Source organism: Portunus trituberculatus, chromosome 46, assembly GCF_017591435.1.
Source record: "Portunus trituberculatus isolate SZX2019 chromosome 46, ASM1759143v1, whole genome shotgun sequence".
NCBI classification, from domain to species: Eukaryota; Metazoa; Arthropoda; class Malacostraca; order Decapoda; family Portunidae; genus Portunus; species Portunus trituberculatus.
In genome coordinates this window covers 18,956,381-18,974,287 of record NC_059300.1, presented here as the reverse complement: position 1 = coordinate 18,974,287, position 17,907 = coordinate 18,956,381, and the positions used below count along the sequence as shown (strand labels likewise).

General features: G+C 39.3%; 1 protein-coding gene across 2 annotated transcripts; it reads right to left on the bottom strand.

The window, feature by feature from the left end:
- Positions 1-6,070: 6,070 nt before the first annotated feature.
- Positions 6,071-17,100, bottom strand: LOC123519890. 2 transcript variants are annotated; one of them, XR_006679123.1, is made up of 3 exons: positions 16,122-17,100; positions 6,666-6,961; positions 6,071-6,549 (listed from the first exon to the last, which is right to left on the bottom strand). XR_006679123.1 is itself a non-coding variant. In XM_045281527.1 (2 exons), exons 1-2 carry the CDS (start codon positions 17,085-17,087, stop codon positions 6,890-6,892), a joined length of 1,038 nt encoding a protein of 345 aa, XP_045137462.1. In that variant the 5' UTR covers positions 17,088-17,100; the 3' UTR covers positions 6,071-6,889. The 2 variants fall into 2 exon arrangements, 1 of the variants encoding a protein (XP_045137462.1); XM_045281527.1 differs by having other exon boundaries at positions 6,071-6,961.
- Between the last annotated feature and the right edge of the window lie 807 nt (positions 17,101-17,907).

The following is a 17,907-nucleotide window of genomic DNA, read 5'->3' as shown; positions in this document are numbered from 1 at the left end:
GTCTATTTTGATTGCCTTATTTAGTTTTGTTTCAGCCAGGCATACAATATCCAGATTTTCTTTCTTTATGTAATCTCTTAATTCTAATTTACTTGATAAAACCCCCGTCTATGTTCGTATACATAATTTTTAGTCTCTTGCCTTTATCATTTTTTGTTAAACTTGTTCCACTTTTTTCTCTTCCTTCTCTCTTATATACCATTTTTTTATCCTGTCGCCTAGAATTCTCCAAAAAAATGCCCCTTCTTCCTCTTCTGACCTTTCATTATTTTTTTCCTTTACTGCTGCTGCCAATTTTCATTGTATCTCTTCTTTTCTTCCTCATTTCTATTTTTCTTTATATAGATATCCTTGCAGCCCTCTGTTTCTCTGAGTTTTGTTGTTCTATATAATATTTCTTCTGTTGCTGCTTGTGATTTTAGTAGTATCTTAATTGGTCTCGTTCCTTCTTGATATGGTCCCATTCTGTTTATTTCTTCTACTTCCTCTTCTAAGTTCTGCCTATCTTCGTCGTTTAGATATTTTAGTAGGTCTTTGACTGATTTCATTTTTTCTTTTTCTCTTCTTGGTCTATATTTTATATTTTTTTTCTTTTAGTCCAAATACAATTACACTCTTCTTTTTTTCTGCAATTTCTCTAACTAGATTTTCTTTTTTTCTTGAGGACTCCTATCATTTTGTTTGTCATATATTCTTCTTTTTCTTTTAGTTGTTCTTGAATCACCTGAAAATCAGCCTTATCTTTCTTATCTTGGACTCTCCATGCTTGTACAGCAATACTCCACTTAATGAACAGGATAGGGGGTGTCAAAGCTGTTCGTAGATCGAAAATTCGTTAAGCAGACGTAATTTTTCCATAGCAAATAATGGAAATAGGGGGAGATGTGTTCTGGGCTGGTCCCCAACATACCACATGGGTTTAAAAAAAAAAAAAAGTTATATAAACGTTTGGTGTACCACTACTTTTATGATGTCATATGAGTCATTGGAAGTTAGAGGAGCTACGTACAAATTCTCTCACGTTCTCGCATTTATGTTCACAAAACAACATTTCTGTTAGCATTTTACAAACCTTGCCCTCAAAGAAAGGATTGTTTTGTAATGCATAAAGTGAAATCTTACATGGAATACCAAAAAAATAAAGCAGAGATGAGATGAGCTACATACGAAGCGGGAGACTCGCGACGACTCGGCCGCTTCTTCTTCTTCTTCTTGTGACCCTTTTAGCCTGCGTGTTATCTTTCCCCATGATGTTTATGTTTTCACTCCTCTATTGCCTGCTATAATGGATATCACATCTTAGTGTGCATATACGCTCATGCCATGAGGATAACCTCAACTTCGTGGTACTGAGTGACAGTGAATTATTGATGAAATACCGCGGTATTTCATTAGTAGTTCACTATCACTCAGTGCCACGGAGTCAAAGTTATCCTCGTGGCATGAGCGTATATGAATACTAAGATATGATATCCATTATAGCAGGCAATAGAGGAGTCTATCATCATGATGAAAGTAACACGCAGGCAAAAGGGTCACAAGAAGAAGTGGCCGAGTGGCTGCGAGTCTCCCACTTCGTCTGTGGGTCATCTCATCTGTGCTTTATTTTTTGGTATTCCATGTAAGATTTCACTTTATGCATTACAATCCTTTCTTCATAAAAAGCTAATAGAAATGTTTTGTGAACATAAATGCATATATAAGACAGTAACACCATCTCCAGAGGTGGTGTTCCCAGCAACCTTAGAGCAACCTGATAGCAATCTTTTCACCGTCCCTCCAAGCGTTCATGGATGCCATTTCGCTGCAAGAGGTTGCTCTGACGTTGTTAAAGAATCTTGGATCCAGCTCCAGGAGCGCTAGAGACAGAGGTGGGGAGGCAGCCAATCACAGCGAAGCTGCCGCGTTCAGTCCCTCACCCGGCAAATTCAAACCCAGAAAATTCGATAAAACGGATGTGGTTATACATTATGTAGACTTTTTGGTCTAACTTTATATAGTACGTTAAACCGGAAATTCGTTAAACGAACGTTCGTTAAGCGGAGTATTACTGTACTTCTTTTTTAATCACATTCTGTACTCTTTCCTCTTCTTTGTTTACTAGATCTTTCAGCTTCTCTTTTTCTTTCTCGGCTTTACTGAGTCCTTCTTCTATCTGCTTCTTGTAGTTAGCTACTTCCTTTTTCAGTTCTTCATTTTCTGCTTTTAGCCTAGCTTCGTTTTCCATCCACTTTTACTATCCTTTCTCTCAGTTTTTGAAACTCTTTTTCCTGTTCTTCATTCTCTTTCATTCCCATATCTAGTTTACGTTCAATAGTCAACACTCTCTTAAGTAGCAAAGTATTCGCCATATCGAAACCTTCAAATGCGCTCTCTCCCTCATCAACATAGAGATCATCTTCTTTCATTCTTTCCCTATTCTCATACCTGCATTTTGATGGAATCTCTTCTTTACTCATGATTCTTTAACAGTTAATTTCATGAAAAAAACGAGTCCACACTACTTGCTCAGGCCACTGTAAATACTATACAATAGGTACGTAGTGAAGTTCAGCTGATTCTCTGAGCAATGCCACTGCGTCCTTCCTCGACCGCATCTGTGTGTCTATTTACCTAGTTGTATTTACCTAGTTGTAGTTTTACAGGGCCTGGGTTTTATGCTCGTGTGGCCCTGTCTCCATATCTACACTTATCCAATCTTACTTTCAAAGTATGCACACTCATTGCAGGCACTACTTCTTCATTCAAACTGTTCCACGTCTCAATACATCTTTGTGGGAAACTATATTTTTTAACATCTCTCAGAAATCTTCCTTTTCTCAGCTTTTTACCATACGATCTTGTGCTTCAACTGTCATATTCTTCTCTCAGGATCAGTTTCTCATTATCCACTTGGCCCATTTTGTTGATCAATTCTGTTGTATCAGATCTCCTCTCTCCCTTTTTTGTTCCAGGGTTGGTAGATCCATAGCCTTTAGTCTCTCCTCATATGTCATCCCTTCAAATTTTGGAAACATTCTTGTAGCCATTTTTTGTAGTCTCTCCAACTTTCTTATATGTGTCTTTTTATGAAGGGTCCACACTACTCCTGCATATTCCAATCTGGGTCTTATAGTATTTATCAATTTCTTCATCATTTCTTTGTCCATGTAGTGAAATGCTACTCCAATATTCCTTAGCAAATTATATGTCTCTCTGAAAATTCTATCAATATGGCATACAGGTTTATTGTTTTCTTCCATCGTCACTCCTAAGTCCTTTTCCTTTTTTACTTTCTCTAGTTCTACTCCATCTCCCATCTTATAGATTCCCACGGGTTGTCTTTCACTCTTTCCCATTTCCATGACATGGCTTTTGTTCACATTGAATTCCATTTCCCACTTCTTACTCCATTCCCAGATCTTATTTAGGTCTTCTTGCAGTATTTCACAATCCTCATTTTGCTTTATAACTGTGCACAGTTTCGTATAATCTGCAAACATATTTATGTAGCTGTTGACTCTTTCTGGCATGTCGTTAATATAAATGAGGAAATGTATTGGTGCCAATACTGACCCCTGTGACACTCCGCTTTCTACTGCTCTCCACTTGGACTTCATATCTTTAACTACCGTCCTTATTTCTCTCCCCCTCAAATAATTTTTTATCCATCTCAATGTGCTTCCTTTTAAGCCATCCTTCTCCTCTAACTTCCATAGTAATCTTGCATGTGGCACTTTGTCAAACGCCTTTTTTAAATCCAAATAAATACAGTCAACCCATCCTTCTCTCTCTTGTACTCTATCAACTATTCTAGAATAGAAACTCAAGAAATTAGTTACACACGACTGTCTTTTTCTAAAACCAAATTGGCTATTTGATATTATTTTGTTGTCTTCAAGGAACTCGATCCATTGTTTCTTTATTATTGTTTCACACATCTTACATATTACACTAGTTAGTGATACCAGTCTGTAATTTAAAGGTTCTGCCTTTCTTCCACTCTTATATATGGGAACCACCTCAGGTCTTTTCCATTCTACTGGTACTGTTCCATTTCCTATTGAGTGTGTGTGTAGTTTTGTGTGAAGGAGGATAATTTTCTTTAGAGGGCAAGCTGTGACTGTCCCCTTGAGTTCTGAAACACAAAGGAAGACATTCAGTGAGTTGACAACTAGCTTTAATGGTAAGTTCACAGCATTCTCTGAACTAGATCATATTTAAACTAGAGACCTCGCTTGGAGTAAATTATTGTTTTGGCAGATGTCTACTATGTCCTGCTTTTTACTGCTTATTGCATGACAAGGCACAAACACTCTACGATGTGTGTGTGTGTGTAGTTTTGTGTGAAGGAGAGAGAGAGAGAGAGAGAGAGAGAGAGAGAGAGAGAGAGAGAGAGAGAGAGAGAGAGAGAGAGAGAGAGAGAGAGAGAGAGAGAGAGAGATTATTTGCGATCATTTGTGTTAAGTACAGTGGAGACTCAATACTCAAACTTAATTCGTTCCAAATGGCTGTTCAAGTATTAAAAAGTTTGACTATTGATACCCATAAATCTGGTAATTCGTCCCAATCTTAGCAAAACCTCACTTTTATAAAAAAATCAATGTATATTTTTTTACAATTTTGATTTGTACATACCGTAAGTGAAGGCTGGTGATGAATAACTTAGAAGAGGAGGGGAGATGGGTGGGAAGGAGGAGGGAGGTCGCCAGAGGATAAGTCACCATCCATGAAAACTTCTTCGTAACTTTTCTCCTTGTGTGATTCCTATTGGAGTGCTGCAGGTCACTAACACTCGCAGTCTTATTAGATTCCTTATTTTCATCACTAATAAGCCTCTTTGGTGCCTTCATAAGTTTCTAAGTGAAAAACTACCATCAGAATGCAGAAGAATGCTGTTTATCTCAAGACTGCAGTAGGACTAGTGATGCACACTACCATCCGGTATTACCAGTAATACGGCATCAGAATGGTACAGTGGCAGCTGCGAGAAGGGAGATGACAGAACTTTGTATATGACCAAATTTGCAGCTGTTTGATTACCAGATATTTTCACCACAAATAAGCCTTTGGTGTTAGTGTAAGTTTATAGATAAAAAACTGCAGACAGAATGCAGGAGAATGTTATTCTGATGACAGCAGCAGCCCAGGTCACAACAGGCAGAGGGGGAAGGAGGATGCCAGGGAGCCTTTGTTTACCACCACGGGTGTGGATGTTCGACTATCAGGTATTTCTCGAGTATTAAATCGAACTTTTGCATTTGAGTATTGAAAAGTTCGAGTATTTAGACGTTTGAGTATTGAGTCTCCACTGTATTTGTATACCAAGAAAAGTAAACTTTCAGGCCAACTTTCATCTCATATAGTTTTTTTTCCTTTATCTATATGCACATACTATATATTTACAGGTCCAGCTATATGTTCACCCCCAAAGACAGCTTCCTACTTCTCACCCATGTCAACTCAAAATTAAAAACACTGTACAATTTCATTAGTATGATATGCCATCTAAATCTTCGTGGCACGGCTTACAACGAGAATAAAGTCTTCCAAGGTCATATTTATGGTAGATGACCTCAAAACATGGACATAAGACAAAAAATAACAAGTGTTATGGGATGCTCCTATGTATTTCTTTATGCTCAGCTGATAATGTTCTGATGTGTAAGGACAGCAGCAGACCATTAGCTCGTTAGTTTCACTTTTGTGACGCCATGCCGTCTTTTCTAATTCAACCTCCTTTGTATCACATGATTTAGTTGTTTTAATGTTAATGGACATGAGGCAGGGTGTGTGTGTGACGACTAGTGCAGCTCGATAAATTGTCTTAGAAAGTGACAGGCTTGAGGTTCCTTACTTAACATGTCAGAATGTCCTGAGGAAGGTCCAGCGTTGCTTGTTCTTTTGTGTGAATTTCTCGCCGTGTGGCTTCAAGCAGGTGAAGCGTTGGGTGTCAAGAAGCTCTGGGAGAGTATACTTAACATACCCATACTTAAAGAGTTTCCTTACCATACCAGAAAATGCTACAGATAAGAAATGGAGATAAGAAAAAATATGGATAAATAAGTCAGGGAACATGTTTTATTTATTTATTTTTTTTTTATTGTGTATTTATGCCGTTTTTGGTGATGGTTATGAAAAAAGAATTGTAAGAGTAGAAGTAATGTAGTGTTCCATAGGTATACAGCACGTAAAATAACGTAGCAGTGGTATTTGCATAAATCATACTCATCTGATCTGTATTCCCCCTACTATCTTTGTATGGGATTGTGCTCAAAAACTTTCGGAAAATGCTTAACAATCCTCAAAGTATGCTTTTCAAAATTATATTCCTCGCTTTAAGCTTCTAATGTGCATCCTATTATGCTCCCCAAAATAACCTAGTGTCTCTCACTCATCCGTCATCTTTATATTCTATTCCCTACCCTTCCTCCTTCCCTCTTTGGATCCTATCCATTATCTTGCTCTCACAGAGTTTTTGTGTCCACGTCGCTCTCTATATGTACCAGGTTTTTCTTCGCTTCAAGGACCGAAAATGATGAGAAGTCGGTCTGGGGTGGGATATTAGAACTGCCAGAGAGGAAATTAAAAAGATAATATGGAGCAGAACACATAACACAAATATAGGTTTATTAATATATAAAGGTCAGGTTTTCAACATGACAGGTTTAAGTCACCTTGCTTACCTTGTTCACATACATCTGGAGGTTTAGGGGAAGATCTACAACATACAAGAGAGAAGCAAGTAAAATGCCTGGAACAGGCCTTTTTCACAGTACATAGGTGTGTGTGAATACGTGTATCCTTCAGGTAGTCTTTGCTCCAGGTTAATAACTCACTTAAACAGTTGTCCATTTTCTCATCACTCTTCCTCTCTCATTATTTTTTCCTTCACTATACAAAGGGGTGTTTACAAGTTGTAGTGATGGGTGCTGTACATTAGAAGGGTGGTAGTGCATCTTTGTGGGTAACCATTGCATGTCTGAAACATTAGGAACCATCGTAACAAATAGTCTTTCATACAATATGGCCTCCCTACACACACACACACACACACACAACACTGTATAGAAATACCTATTGGTTTAAAAAAGCTGACTGAAGATACTATGGATAGGGATTTCTCGGGTTTCCAAGATGAACGAGGAAATACGAGGAGACTTGTAAATGTAGAAAGAGAATTAAGATATTTGAAGGAGGCGATGTCCAGTCTCATGGACAAACATGACCGACTGGTATCAGAAAACACAGCCTTGAAATTGAGAATAACTGAATGTGAAAAGGTCAGTGGAATAAACCAAGAATTAAAAGAGGAGATTTTAGAAATAAGGAAGGAAAATGACACTCTAAAAACCACATGCCAGAACTTGCAGGATAAAGTGTAGCAAGGGGTTACAGACAGGATAAAAGGTGGTCTAGGTGAAAACAAATTGAAAGAACAAAGAAATGAATGGAAACAAGAACAAGAGGAGGAAAAAGTCAAATTTTCAGAAGTGGTAAAGAGACAAATTCAGGAGAACACAAAAGTTGCTGTATTTGAGGTTATCAAAGAAAAGGAAAGCATGGTGTGGGATGCAGTGGACAAGAAAAAAAGCTTCGTGATTTATGGGATGAGAGAAAAGAAAAATCCAAATAAATTCACAAGAGAACGTGAAGAAAGGGAAATGGCCAAAACGGTTATCAAAAGGGTACAAGACAGCACACAAGAATTTGACCAGGAGGTGGAGGAAGTGGTTAGGCTGGGAAGGTACATTGAAGGGGGTAAGAGACCAATGAAGGTGAAAATGAGATCTCAAGTGGCTGTAGAAAAAATAATGGCTAGAAAAGGGAAGTTAGCCGATGATGTTGATCACAAGGAAATATGGATAAAAAAAGATATGAACTTAGAGGAAAGGGAAAAGAAGAAAGTGCTAAGAAGTGAGGCTAAGGAAAAAAAAAACGAGAAAAGACAGATAGAGAAAAAGAATTTTCACTGGAGGGTTCTGGATATGAGACTAAAGAAGTGGTATTTAAGGAAAAAAGAGGAGGTCGTGGAGGAGGCAATAAATTAAGAGTGACTTATACTAACATAGATGGTTTGTTATCAAGCATATTGGAAGTTCGGGACTATTTGAAAGAGAAAAAGCCAGATGTAATGTGTATTGTTGAAACAAAACTGAAGAATGAGATACATGTCAACTTTAAAGAGGAAGGATATAATACCTGGAGGAGGGACAGGAAGGATAAAGGGGGAGGAGGAGTGCTAATAATGGTTCGTGAAAACATTTGTGTGGAGGATATGCAATATGGAGAGGACAAAGTGGAAGCATTGGGAGTAACAATCAGAACAGAAGATTTGAAGAAGAGAAAAATTATAGTTACATATGTTCCACCAAAGACTAATACATGGGGATCAGAAGAGCATAAAGATATGCAAAGAAAGATGATCAAGTATCTGGATAACATGATAAGAAGAGATAGAAGAATACTCTTAGTTGGAGACTTCAACTGTAAAAAAATAAACTGGGGAGAGATGGAAGTAATGGACAATGCTGGGCAATGTAGTGAGAAAGTGTTACAGATGACTATGGTTAATACAATGGACCAGTGGGTAGAAGAGTCAACAAGATACAGGGAAGAAGAGGAACCATCGTTACTTGACCTAGTCTTCACAAAAAAAACCGGTGTCCCCTCCAATCATACAGTACCTTAGTCCAATGGGGAAAAGTGATCATGTGACAGTAGAGATGGAAATGCAGGAGAAAGATGAGATACAGAGAGGACTATAAAGGAGAGAGATTAAATTATGCAAGAGCAGATTTTGAAAAACTAAGGAGTTATTTTGCTGATATTGAGTGGAGTAATATTATGAGCTTCCTGGGAAGACTGTACAAGAGAAATATGACATATTCTTACAGGAATACAATGAAGGAGTAAAAAAGTTTGTTCCTGTTTATAGAGTTCAGAAAAAAATGCATACATGGTACAATGCTAGATGCTTACAAGCAAAAAAGGCAAAGGATAAAGCATGGAAGAAACTTTTAAAGCAGGGAAATGACTATAATAGTCGGCAGTACAAAGATACTAGAAATGAATATATTAGAGTAAGGAGAGAGGAAGAAAGAAAGTTTAAGAAAGATGTAGTGGATAAAAGCAAGGATGAACCCAAACTTTTTTACAAGTTTATAAATGGCAAAACAAAGAATAAAGAAACAATTGAAAAAAATAGTTAAAGAAGGGAAGACATACCAAACAGAGTAAGAAATGTGTGAAATAATGAATGAAAGCTTCAAAACAGTTTTCACTGAAGAAGATGACTTCACAGAACCTAATAGGACATTGAATTGCCTAGGATTACAGGAAATTGCAGTTCATAAAGAGGATATTGGAAGATTACTGGACAAGTTGGAAGTCAGGAAAGCAATAGGGCCAGATGGTGTATCAGGCTGGGTGTTAAAAGAATGTAAAGAGCAATTACTGGAGCCAATTAAGGAAATAATTAAAAGTTCAATAACTGAAGGTAAATTCCACTAGAGTGGAAGAGAGCCAACGTAATACCAATATTTAAAGGAGGAAAGGCAACTGAACCACAAAACTACAGACCAGTGTCACTTACAAGTGTCATAGGGAAGTTGTGTGAAATAATTATCAAAGAAAAATGGGTTAAATTTCTAGAAGAGGAGTAAGTCATATCAAACAGACAATTTGGGTTCAGGACAGGGCAGTCATGTGTATCAAACTTATTAAACTTCTACTCCAGTGTTATTGCAGGACTTGAAAGTAGAGATGGATGGGTAGACACAGTATACCTGGACATTAGAAAGGCATTTGATAAAGTCCCTCATGGAAGACTTCTTTGGAAATTAGAGAACATAGGAGGACTGCGTGGAACCTTGCTCGAATGGACAAGAGATTATTTGAAGGATAGAGAAATGAGAACTGTGATCAGAGACACATACTCATCTTGGGGTAAAGTAACCAGCGGGGTGCCACAAGGATCAGTGTTACCCCCCATTATGTTTCAAGTTTATGTAAACGATATTCACATTGGAGTAAACAGTTATATGAATTTATTCGCTGATGATGCAAAGTTGCTAAAAGTTATCAAAACCAGAGAGGACTGTATACTGCTACAGGAAGATTTAAATAAGCTCTATGACAAGAAGTGGAAATTGGAGTTTAATGCCAAGAAATGTCACATAATGGAACTAGGAAAGAGTAAGAGAAGACCAGTATGAAACTATTTGATGGGAAAGGAGCAAATAATGAAGACTAAAGAGGAAAAAGATCTTGGAGTGATCATACAAGAAAATCTGAGCCCTGATAAACACATAAATAAGATATTTGGACTATCATATAGGATGTTGACTAATATAAGAGTGGCATTTCATTACATGGATAAAGATATGATGAAAAAAATCATCACAAGCATGATACGCCCAAGGCTGGAATATGCAGCATTGATGTGGTGTCCGAGTTCTAAAAAAGATATAAGAAAGGATACAGAAGATTGCTACAAAGATGGTGCTGGAATTAAAGGACCTCACAGATGAAGAACGACAGAAGGAAATGGGATTGCCAACCTTACAAGATAGAAGAGAACGAGGGGACCTAATAACAATGTATAAAATAGTAAATGATATTGAAAAGATAGACAAAGAAGACGGTGTTGTTGGCGGAAGAGGATGGAAGGACAAGAGGACGTGAAAAGATCAGGATGAGGCAGTGTGTGAAGGATGTTGGAAAATACAGTTTTCCACACAGAACGGTGGAAAAAGGAATGCAGTGGATAATGGAATTGTTGCAGCACATAGTGTGCATAACTTTAAAGAAAAATTAGATAAATGGAGATATGGACAGGACACTATGAGCCCCGCTCGAACCCTGTACAATACAACTAGGTAAATACAGGGTGGAATAGAGCCATAGAGCTTTCCTATCTCCAAAATAGCAAGCTTTGGGTGCTATTTTGAGGTGAAAAATGGAGGGTGAGGCGGATGTAGGTGGCACTGCAAGACATGTGTTTTCAAAGTATTCTAATCATCATTTCTGGAGAACCCAAGAATTACTGAAACCACAAGAGTGATTGAAACTTCAGTTGGCCTAAGGAAATTGGGTGAAGAATGCACTGACAAGGAGTTTTCAGGTTTTAGGGAAGAAAAAGATAACATGAGAAGGCTGGTGAGTGTGGAGAGGGAGATGAGCTACATGAAGGAAGTACTATCAAGTATCTTGGAAAAACAAGACAGATTGATTAAAGAAAACACTGAACTAAAGGAGAAAATATAAGAATGTAAGAAAGTAAGAGAAGTAAACCAAATGATGAAAGAAGAGATGGAGGAGTTAAAAAAAAAAAAGTTTGTTAATGGCTTCATGCAACAAATTTGAGGAATCATTAAAAATCCTACAAGAGAAAATTCAGGGTAGGGCAGGCAAAGTTTAAAGTGGAACGGGTAAGATAAAATTGAAGGAATTAAGAAATGCCTGGAGGAAAGATCTGGAAGAAGAAAAGTCTAATTTTCAGAAGTAGGCAAAAGACATACAAGAAGAGATAAAGAACACAGTAATACAAGTAATTAAGGAGAAGGAAGATTTGGTGAGGGATGCAGTGGACAAGAGGAAATGTATCCTAACTTTTGGGCTGAAAGAAAAGAAAACCATAACAAGAGAGAGAGAGAGAGAGAGAGAGAGAGAGAGAGAGAGAGAGAGAGAGAGAGAGAGAGAGAGAGAGAGAAAGCTAGTTAAGACTGTTATAAAATTTGTTCAACACAGCACCCAGGGGTTAGAACAAGAGGTGGAAGAAGTGACCAGATTGGGAAAGTTTAGTGAAGGGAAAAGAGACCACTGAAAGTGCGAATGAGATCTCAACTGGCGGCAGAGATAATGGCAAGAACAGGGAAATTAACTGAAGATACTGAATTTAAAGATATATTGATAAAAGAGATATGAAGCTGGAAGAGAGAGAAAAGGAGAAAGTGCTAAGACATGAAGCTAAGAAAAAAAAATGAGAAAAGGACAGAGTTTGAGAAGAAATTCTACTGGAGAAGACTGAAGAAGTGGTTCCTTCAGGAAAAAGAAGAGATAATGGAAGTAGCAAGAAATTAAGAATGACTTATGCAAACATAGATGGGTTGCTGTCCAGTGTGTTTGAGGTTAGAAACTACTTGAAGGAGAAAATACCAGATGTAATGTGCATAGTAGAAACAAAACTTAAGGAGAAGGTTCATGTTAACTTTAAGGAAAAGAATTATAAAAGTTGGAGAAGAGACAGAAAAAGAAAAGGGGAAGGAGTGTCAATAATGGTTCGTAATAATATATATGTAGAGGAAGTACACTATGGGGATGTAGCAATCAAGACAAAAAAAGGGAGAAAACGGAAAATCATAGTCACGTATGTGCCACCGAAGACAAATACATGGAGAGCAGATGAACATAAGAACATGCAAGGAGAGGTGATTAAGTGCTTAGATAATATGATGAAGAGATGGAAAAATACTTTTAGTAGGAAACTTCAACTGTAAAAGATTAAACTGGAGAGAGATGGAAGTAATGAGTAATGCTGGATTGTAGAGCGAGGAGTTGTGAATACACTGGATCATTGGGTGGAAGAATCAACACAGTACTGAGGATAAGAAGAACCATCATTGCTTGACCTAGTATTCACAAAGAAGCCGGAGCCGCCTTCCAGCATTCAATACCTTAGTCTGATGGGAAGAAGTGACCATATAACACTTGTATTAGAAGTGCAGGAAGAAGATATGATAAGATACAAAAAGGAATACAAAAAAAAAAGACATTTTTTATGTAGGGTAAAGGTCCAGCCAAGGGGAAAAAAAAAAAAAAAAGCCCACTTCGGTGCTGGTTCTATACAAGAAAGAAAACCCTCAGCCAAAATTAGGGAGCAAATGCCTCGATATCTCGCTTTAAAAATTAAGACAAGTCATAGGAAGTCGGAAATACAGAAGCAGGAAGGGAGTTCCAGAGTTTACCAATGAAAGATATGAATGATTGAGAGTACCTACTGGTTAACTCTTGCATTAGAGAGTTGTACAGAATAGGGATGATATGAAGAAGAAAGCCTTGTGCAGCGAGGGTGCAGGAGGAGGGGAGGCATTCAGTTAGCAAGATCAGAAGAGCAGTTACAATGAAAATAGCGATAAAAGATACCAAGGGATGCATCATTCCGGCAGTGAGAAAGAGGCTGAAGACAGTCATTCAGAGGAAGGGAGTTGATGAGATGAAAAGCTTTTGATTTCACCCTATCTAATAAAACTGTGAGAGTGGAACCTCCCCCAAACATGCGAAGAGTACTCCATACAGGGGCGGATAAGGCCCTTGTATAGAGTTAGCAGTTGGAGGGGCGAGAAAAACTGGTGGATGCCTCAGAACGCCAAACTTCATAGAAGCTGTTTTAGCAAGAGATGAGATGTGAAGTTTCCAGTTAAGATTGTGAGTAAAGGACAGACTGAGGATATTCAGTGTGGAAGAGGGAGACAGTTGAGTGTCAATGAAGAAGAGGGGATAGTTGTCTGGAAGGTTGTGTCAAGTTGATGGATGGAGGAATTAAGTTTTTGAGGCATTGAAAACTACTAGATTTTCGCTGACCCAATCGGAAATCTTAGAAAGATCAGAAATCAGGCATTCTGTGGCTTCCCTACATGATCTGTTTACTTCCTGAAAGGTTGGTTGTCTCTGAAAGGACATGGAAAGATGTAGAGTGGTATCATCAGTGTAGGAGTGGATAGAGCAAGAACTTTGGTCAAGAAGAACATTAATGAATAATAAAAAGAGAGTGGGTGACAAGACAGAACCCTGAGGAACACCACTATTAATAGATTTAGATGAAGAACAGTGGCCATCTACCACAGCAGGAATGGAACAGTCGGAAAGGAAACTTGAGATAAAGTTGCAGAGAAAAGGATAGAAACCGTAAGAAGGCAGTTTTGAAATCAAAGCTTTATGCCAGACTTTGTCAAAAGCTTTTCATATATCTAATGTGACAGTAAAAGTTTCACCAAAATCTCTAAAAGAAGATGACCAAGACTCAGTATGGAAAACCAGATGAACACCAGTAGAGCGACCTTCACGGAAGCCATACTGGCGATCAAATGGAAGACTGCAAAGTGACAGATGTTTAAGAATCTTCCTATTCAGGATAGATTCAAAAACTTTAGACAAGCAAGAGATTAAAGCTATAGGATGGTTTAGGAACAGGCTGAACGTAGGCAAGCTTCCAGCAAGAAGGAAAGGTAGAAGTTGATAGACAAAGTTGAAAGAGTTTGGTCAGCCAAGATGCAAGCACAGAAGCAAAGTTTTTTGAGAACAATAGGAGGGGCCCCATCAGGTACATAACCCTTCCGAGGGTTTAAGCCATTGAGGGTATGGAAAACATCATTACAAAGAATTTTAATTGTAGACATGAAATAGTCAGAGGGAGGAGGAGAGGGAGGAACAAACCCAGAATCATCCAAGGTGGAGTTGTGAGGAAAGGTTTGAGAGAAGAGTTCAGCTTTAGAGACAGAAGAGGTGGCAGTGGTGTCATCAGGATGAAATAAAGAAGGGAAAGATGAAAAAGTGAAGTTATTGGATATGTTTTTGACTAGTTACCAGAAGTCATGAGGGGAGTTAGAGTTTGAAAGATTTTGACATTTTCTATTTATGAAGGAGTGTTTTTCAACTTGAAGAACAAAATTGAACAAGTAGACGAGACTTACCTCTAAGTTGAAGTATGCTTGGGATTTTACGAAGCAAACCGCCACTGCTGGCCTTGGAACCTTCACATGAGATATGCTTGCCTCGAATCACACCAGACTTTGAAACCAGACGACTACCCACATGCCATAAGAAAGTAAGCACATATCGTACATAATAAAAGTACCTGGCCAGAGAATGATATTACCAGGGCGGGGAGTGGAGGGCATGTGAAGGTTCCAAGGGCAGCAGTGGCGGTTTGCTTCATAAAATCCCAAGCATACTTCAGCTTACAGGTAAGTCCTCGTCTACTTGTTCAATTTTACTTCAGCAAACCGCCCTCTGCTGGTGGAACCTCCACATGAGGCTTTGAAGCCATGTCGGTAGTGGATGTAGGAGGAAGGAACATATGTGAATGAAAGCAAAGGAAGATGCAAAACAAAATTTACTGGAAATACCTGCCAGCATACATGAAGGTACATGTACAAGATAAGAAAGTAAATGAAACCTAGAAAACTTAAACTGAAAGTACACCTGCAGTTCCAAACTCATAACCATACTGAATACAGAATGTCAACCAAAAAAACAATAAGACAACAAAAGTAACTCCAGTTAGGTACAGTCAAAAGTGGCATCCTGGAAAGGATCCGACCCCAGAGCAATAGGTTTGTCATAGAACTTGGCAAAGGTAGTTTCCCTGGCCCAACCTGCCTTGTCCATAATGCATGAAGCGGGCACAGCCAAGGCCTTCGCTTTTGATGCAGCAGCAGGCCTAACACTGCTTGCAGTGAACTAAGCTGTGTCCACCCCAGACATGGACAGCATAGATTTAACCCACCTAGTGATGGTGTTACTGGTGACCGGTTTGTGAGGCTTAATGAAGCTAATAAGGAGCTTGTCGTCAGCGGAGCAGCCTGGCTGTCGAAGCGACTCTGTAAGGTGAGGGTAATGTTGCAGAGTAGTCAAGACACAGACACGGGGATCCTTCGGATAAGCCACAAACTGGACCCTACGGATGTTGTGTTTCGGTCTGCATTGTTTGATACTACCCCCCAACTGAACTGAACAAGAATCCTCTCCCATGAAAAGTCTGTAAAATGTAGAGTCTTGACCCTCGCTGCTTGTGTAAGAGCCATAAGAGTAACTAGCTTTAGGGTTAATGTTTTAAGGGGTAGCTCATGGAGAGGATGCAAGGAGCGCAACGTGTCCAGGACTGGAGCCACATCCCAAGTGTCTGGGGAGCGGAGGCCAGAGGTTGAACACCCCCTTCATAAATCGGACCACCAGAGGGTGGTTCCTCGCTCAGCAGCCATCAATGACAATACCCAAAAAAGAAAGAGCACTTCTGGCAGTATTAAGGCATTCATACCCCACGTTCCTGTGAAAAGATTCAGTTAGAAAATTAATAACACAAGTTACTGTGGGATTAAAGGGATTAATGTGTCTCCTACTACAAAAGTGTGTCCACCTACTGATGTGTGGTCTGTATTGTCTGGCCGTCCCCGGCTTCCAAGAGGCCATGATGATGTCTGAACCGTCTGCAGATATGCCTCGTGCTTTGAGAGACTCCCTGATAACCTGCATGCCATGAGTTGTGTGTGGACCAAAACTGGGTGTTGGGCTGCCGAGGACGGATGTGTCAGAACTGCTTGCCCCCGCATAATCAACCAAGGGTGGTCGACCAGCATGTGCAACAACATGCCCATCCATGGCTGTGACAGCCACAGGGGCACCACCATCCAGCCCTCGACTTGTTCGGCCCGCAATTTCTGTAGGCACCTAGAGATGAGTGAAAAAGGGGGAAACATGTAACAAAGAGGAAACATTGACCACTTGATGGAAAAGGCATCAAAGTAAGCAGCTTCGGGGTCCGGTCTCCAAGAACAGAAAAGTGGAACTTGTTTGTTCAGTCTGGAGGCAAACAGATCTATGGTAGGAGTGCCAAAAACATGACACAGGACACGAAAAATGGACACATTCAGTTGCCATTCATGGCGTTCGTTCTTATGACGAGATGCCAAGTCTGCCCTAACATTGTCTTTACCTGGAATGAATGAGCAGGTAATCCAAGCATTATTTGCCAAACACCAGTCCCAGATAGCTGTGGCAATGTTGTTGCAAGTAAGAGATTTGGTACCTCCCATTTCATTAATGTAAGTCATTGCTGTGGTGTTGTCACAAAAGACTTTGATGTGCTTGTCTTTTAGGTCAGTGCGGAAGGTCTGCAGAGCAAGTAAAACAGCCTTAAGTTCAAGGGCATTTATGTGAAGGTGTTGTTCCTCTAACGACCAACTGCCCCCAGTGATACGCTCATTTAAATGACCTCCCCAGCCTGTGTTGGAAGCGTCTGTGTGCAAGGCAATGTCTGCACCTCCCCTGAAAATCAGTCTGTTCTGGATGGAAACATTATGAACCCACCATGTCAAATCATCTGTCATATCATTAGTGACCTCCAACGTTTTGTCAAAATCTTCTTTTGCTTGTTGCAAAGCCAAAATTTTTTTGCCCTTTCCAGTGTCCTGTAGTGCAATTTACCAAGAGTCACAGCTGGAGAGGCAGCCACCAAAAGACCAGTGACTCGAGCGACTTCTCGAATTTTATCCCTGTCTTTACTCATGAGAGACTTACAAGCCAGCAGGATCTTATTGATCCTGCGTTCAGGCAAGGACACAGTCATACTTCGCGTATCAATTATGTTACCTAAATACTCAATACGCTGAGTGGGAACAAGCACTGATTTCTCGAAATTAATGTGAAACCCCAGCTTCGTCAACAACTCGATAGTGTCATGAATGCAGTTTAAACAACCCTGCCTGGTACTGTTACAAATGAGGGTGTCATCAATGAAACTAGTAATCCGGTGACCTTTCTCCCTTAAAGCAGCAAACACAGGTTTCATAAGCTTGGTGAAAAGACGTGGGCCTTCAGACACACCATTAGGTAAAGAGGTAAACTGATAAATGTTGTTATGCCATGTGAAACAAAAGAAACACTGTTGTTCCTCTGCAATCCTAACTGAATAATATGCATGTCTCAAGTCAACAGAGGCCATGAAATCCCCCTCACTTACCAAAGTAATTGCCTGTTCAAAATTTTCCATTTTGAAGTGTTTGTATGGAATGTAGGTGTTGAGTTCTTTTAAGTTCAGCACCACCCTAGCCTCACCATTCCTTAAAAAAATTGGAGAGATGATTTGATCATCCGTCCTCTGTGTAAGTTTGATCACCTTAAGCTGTAAAAGTTTGGCAATCTCCCTAG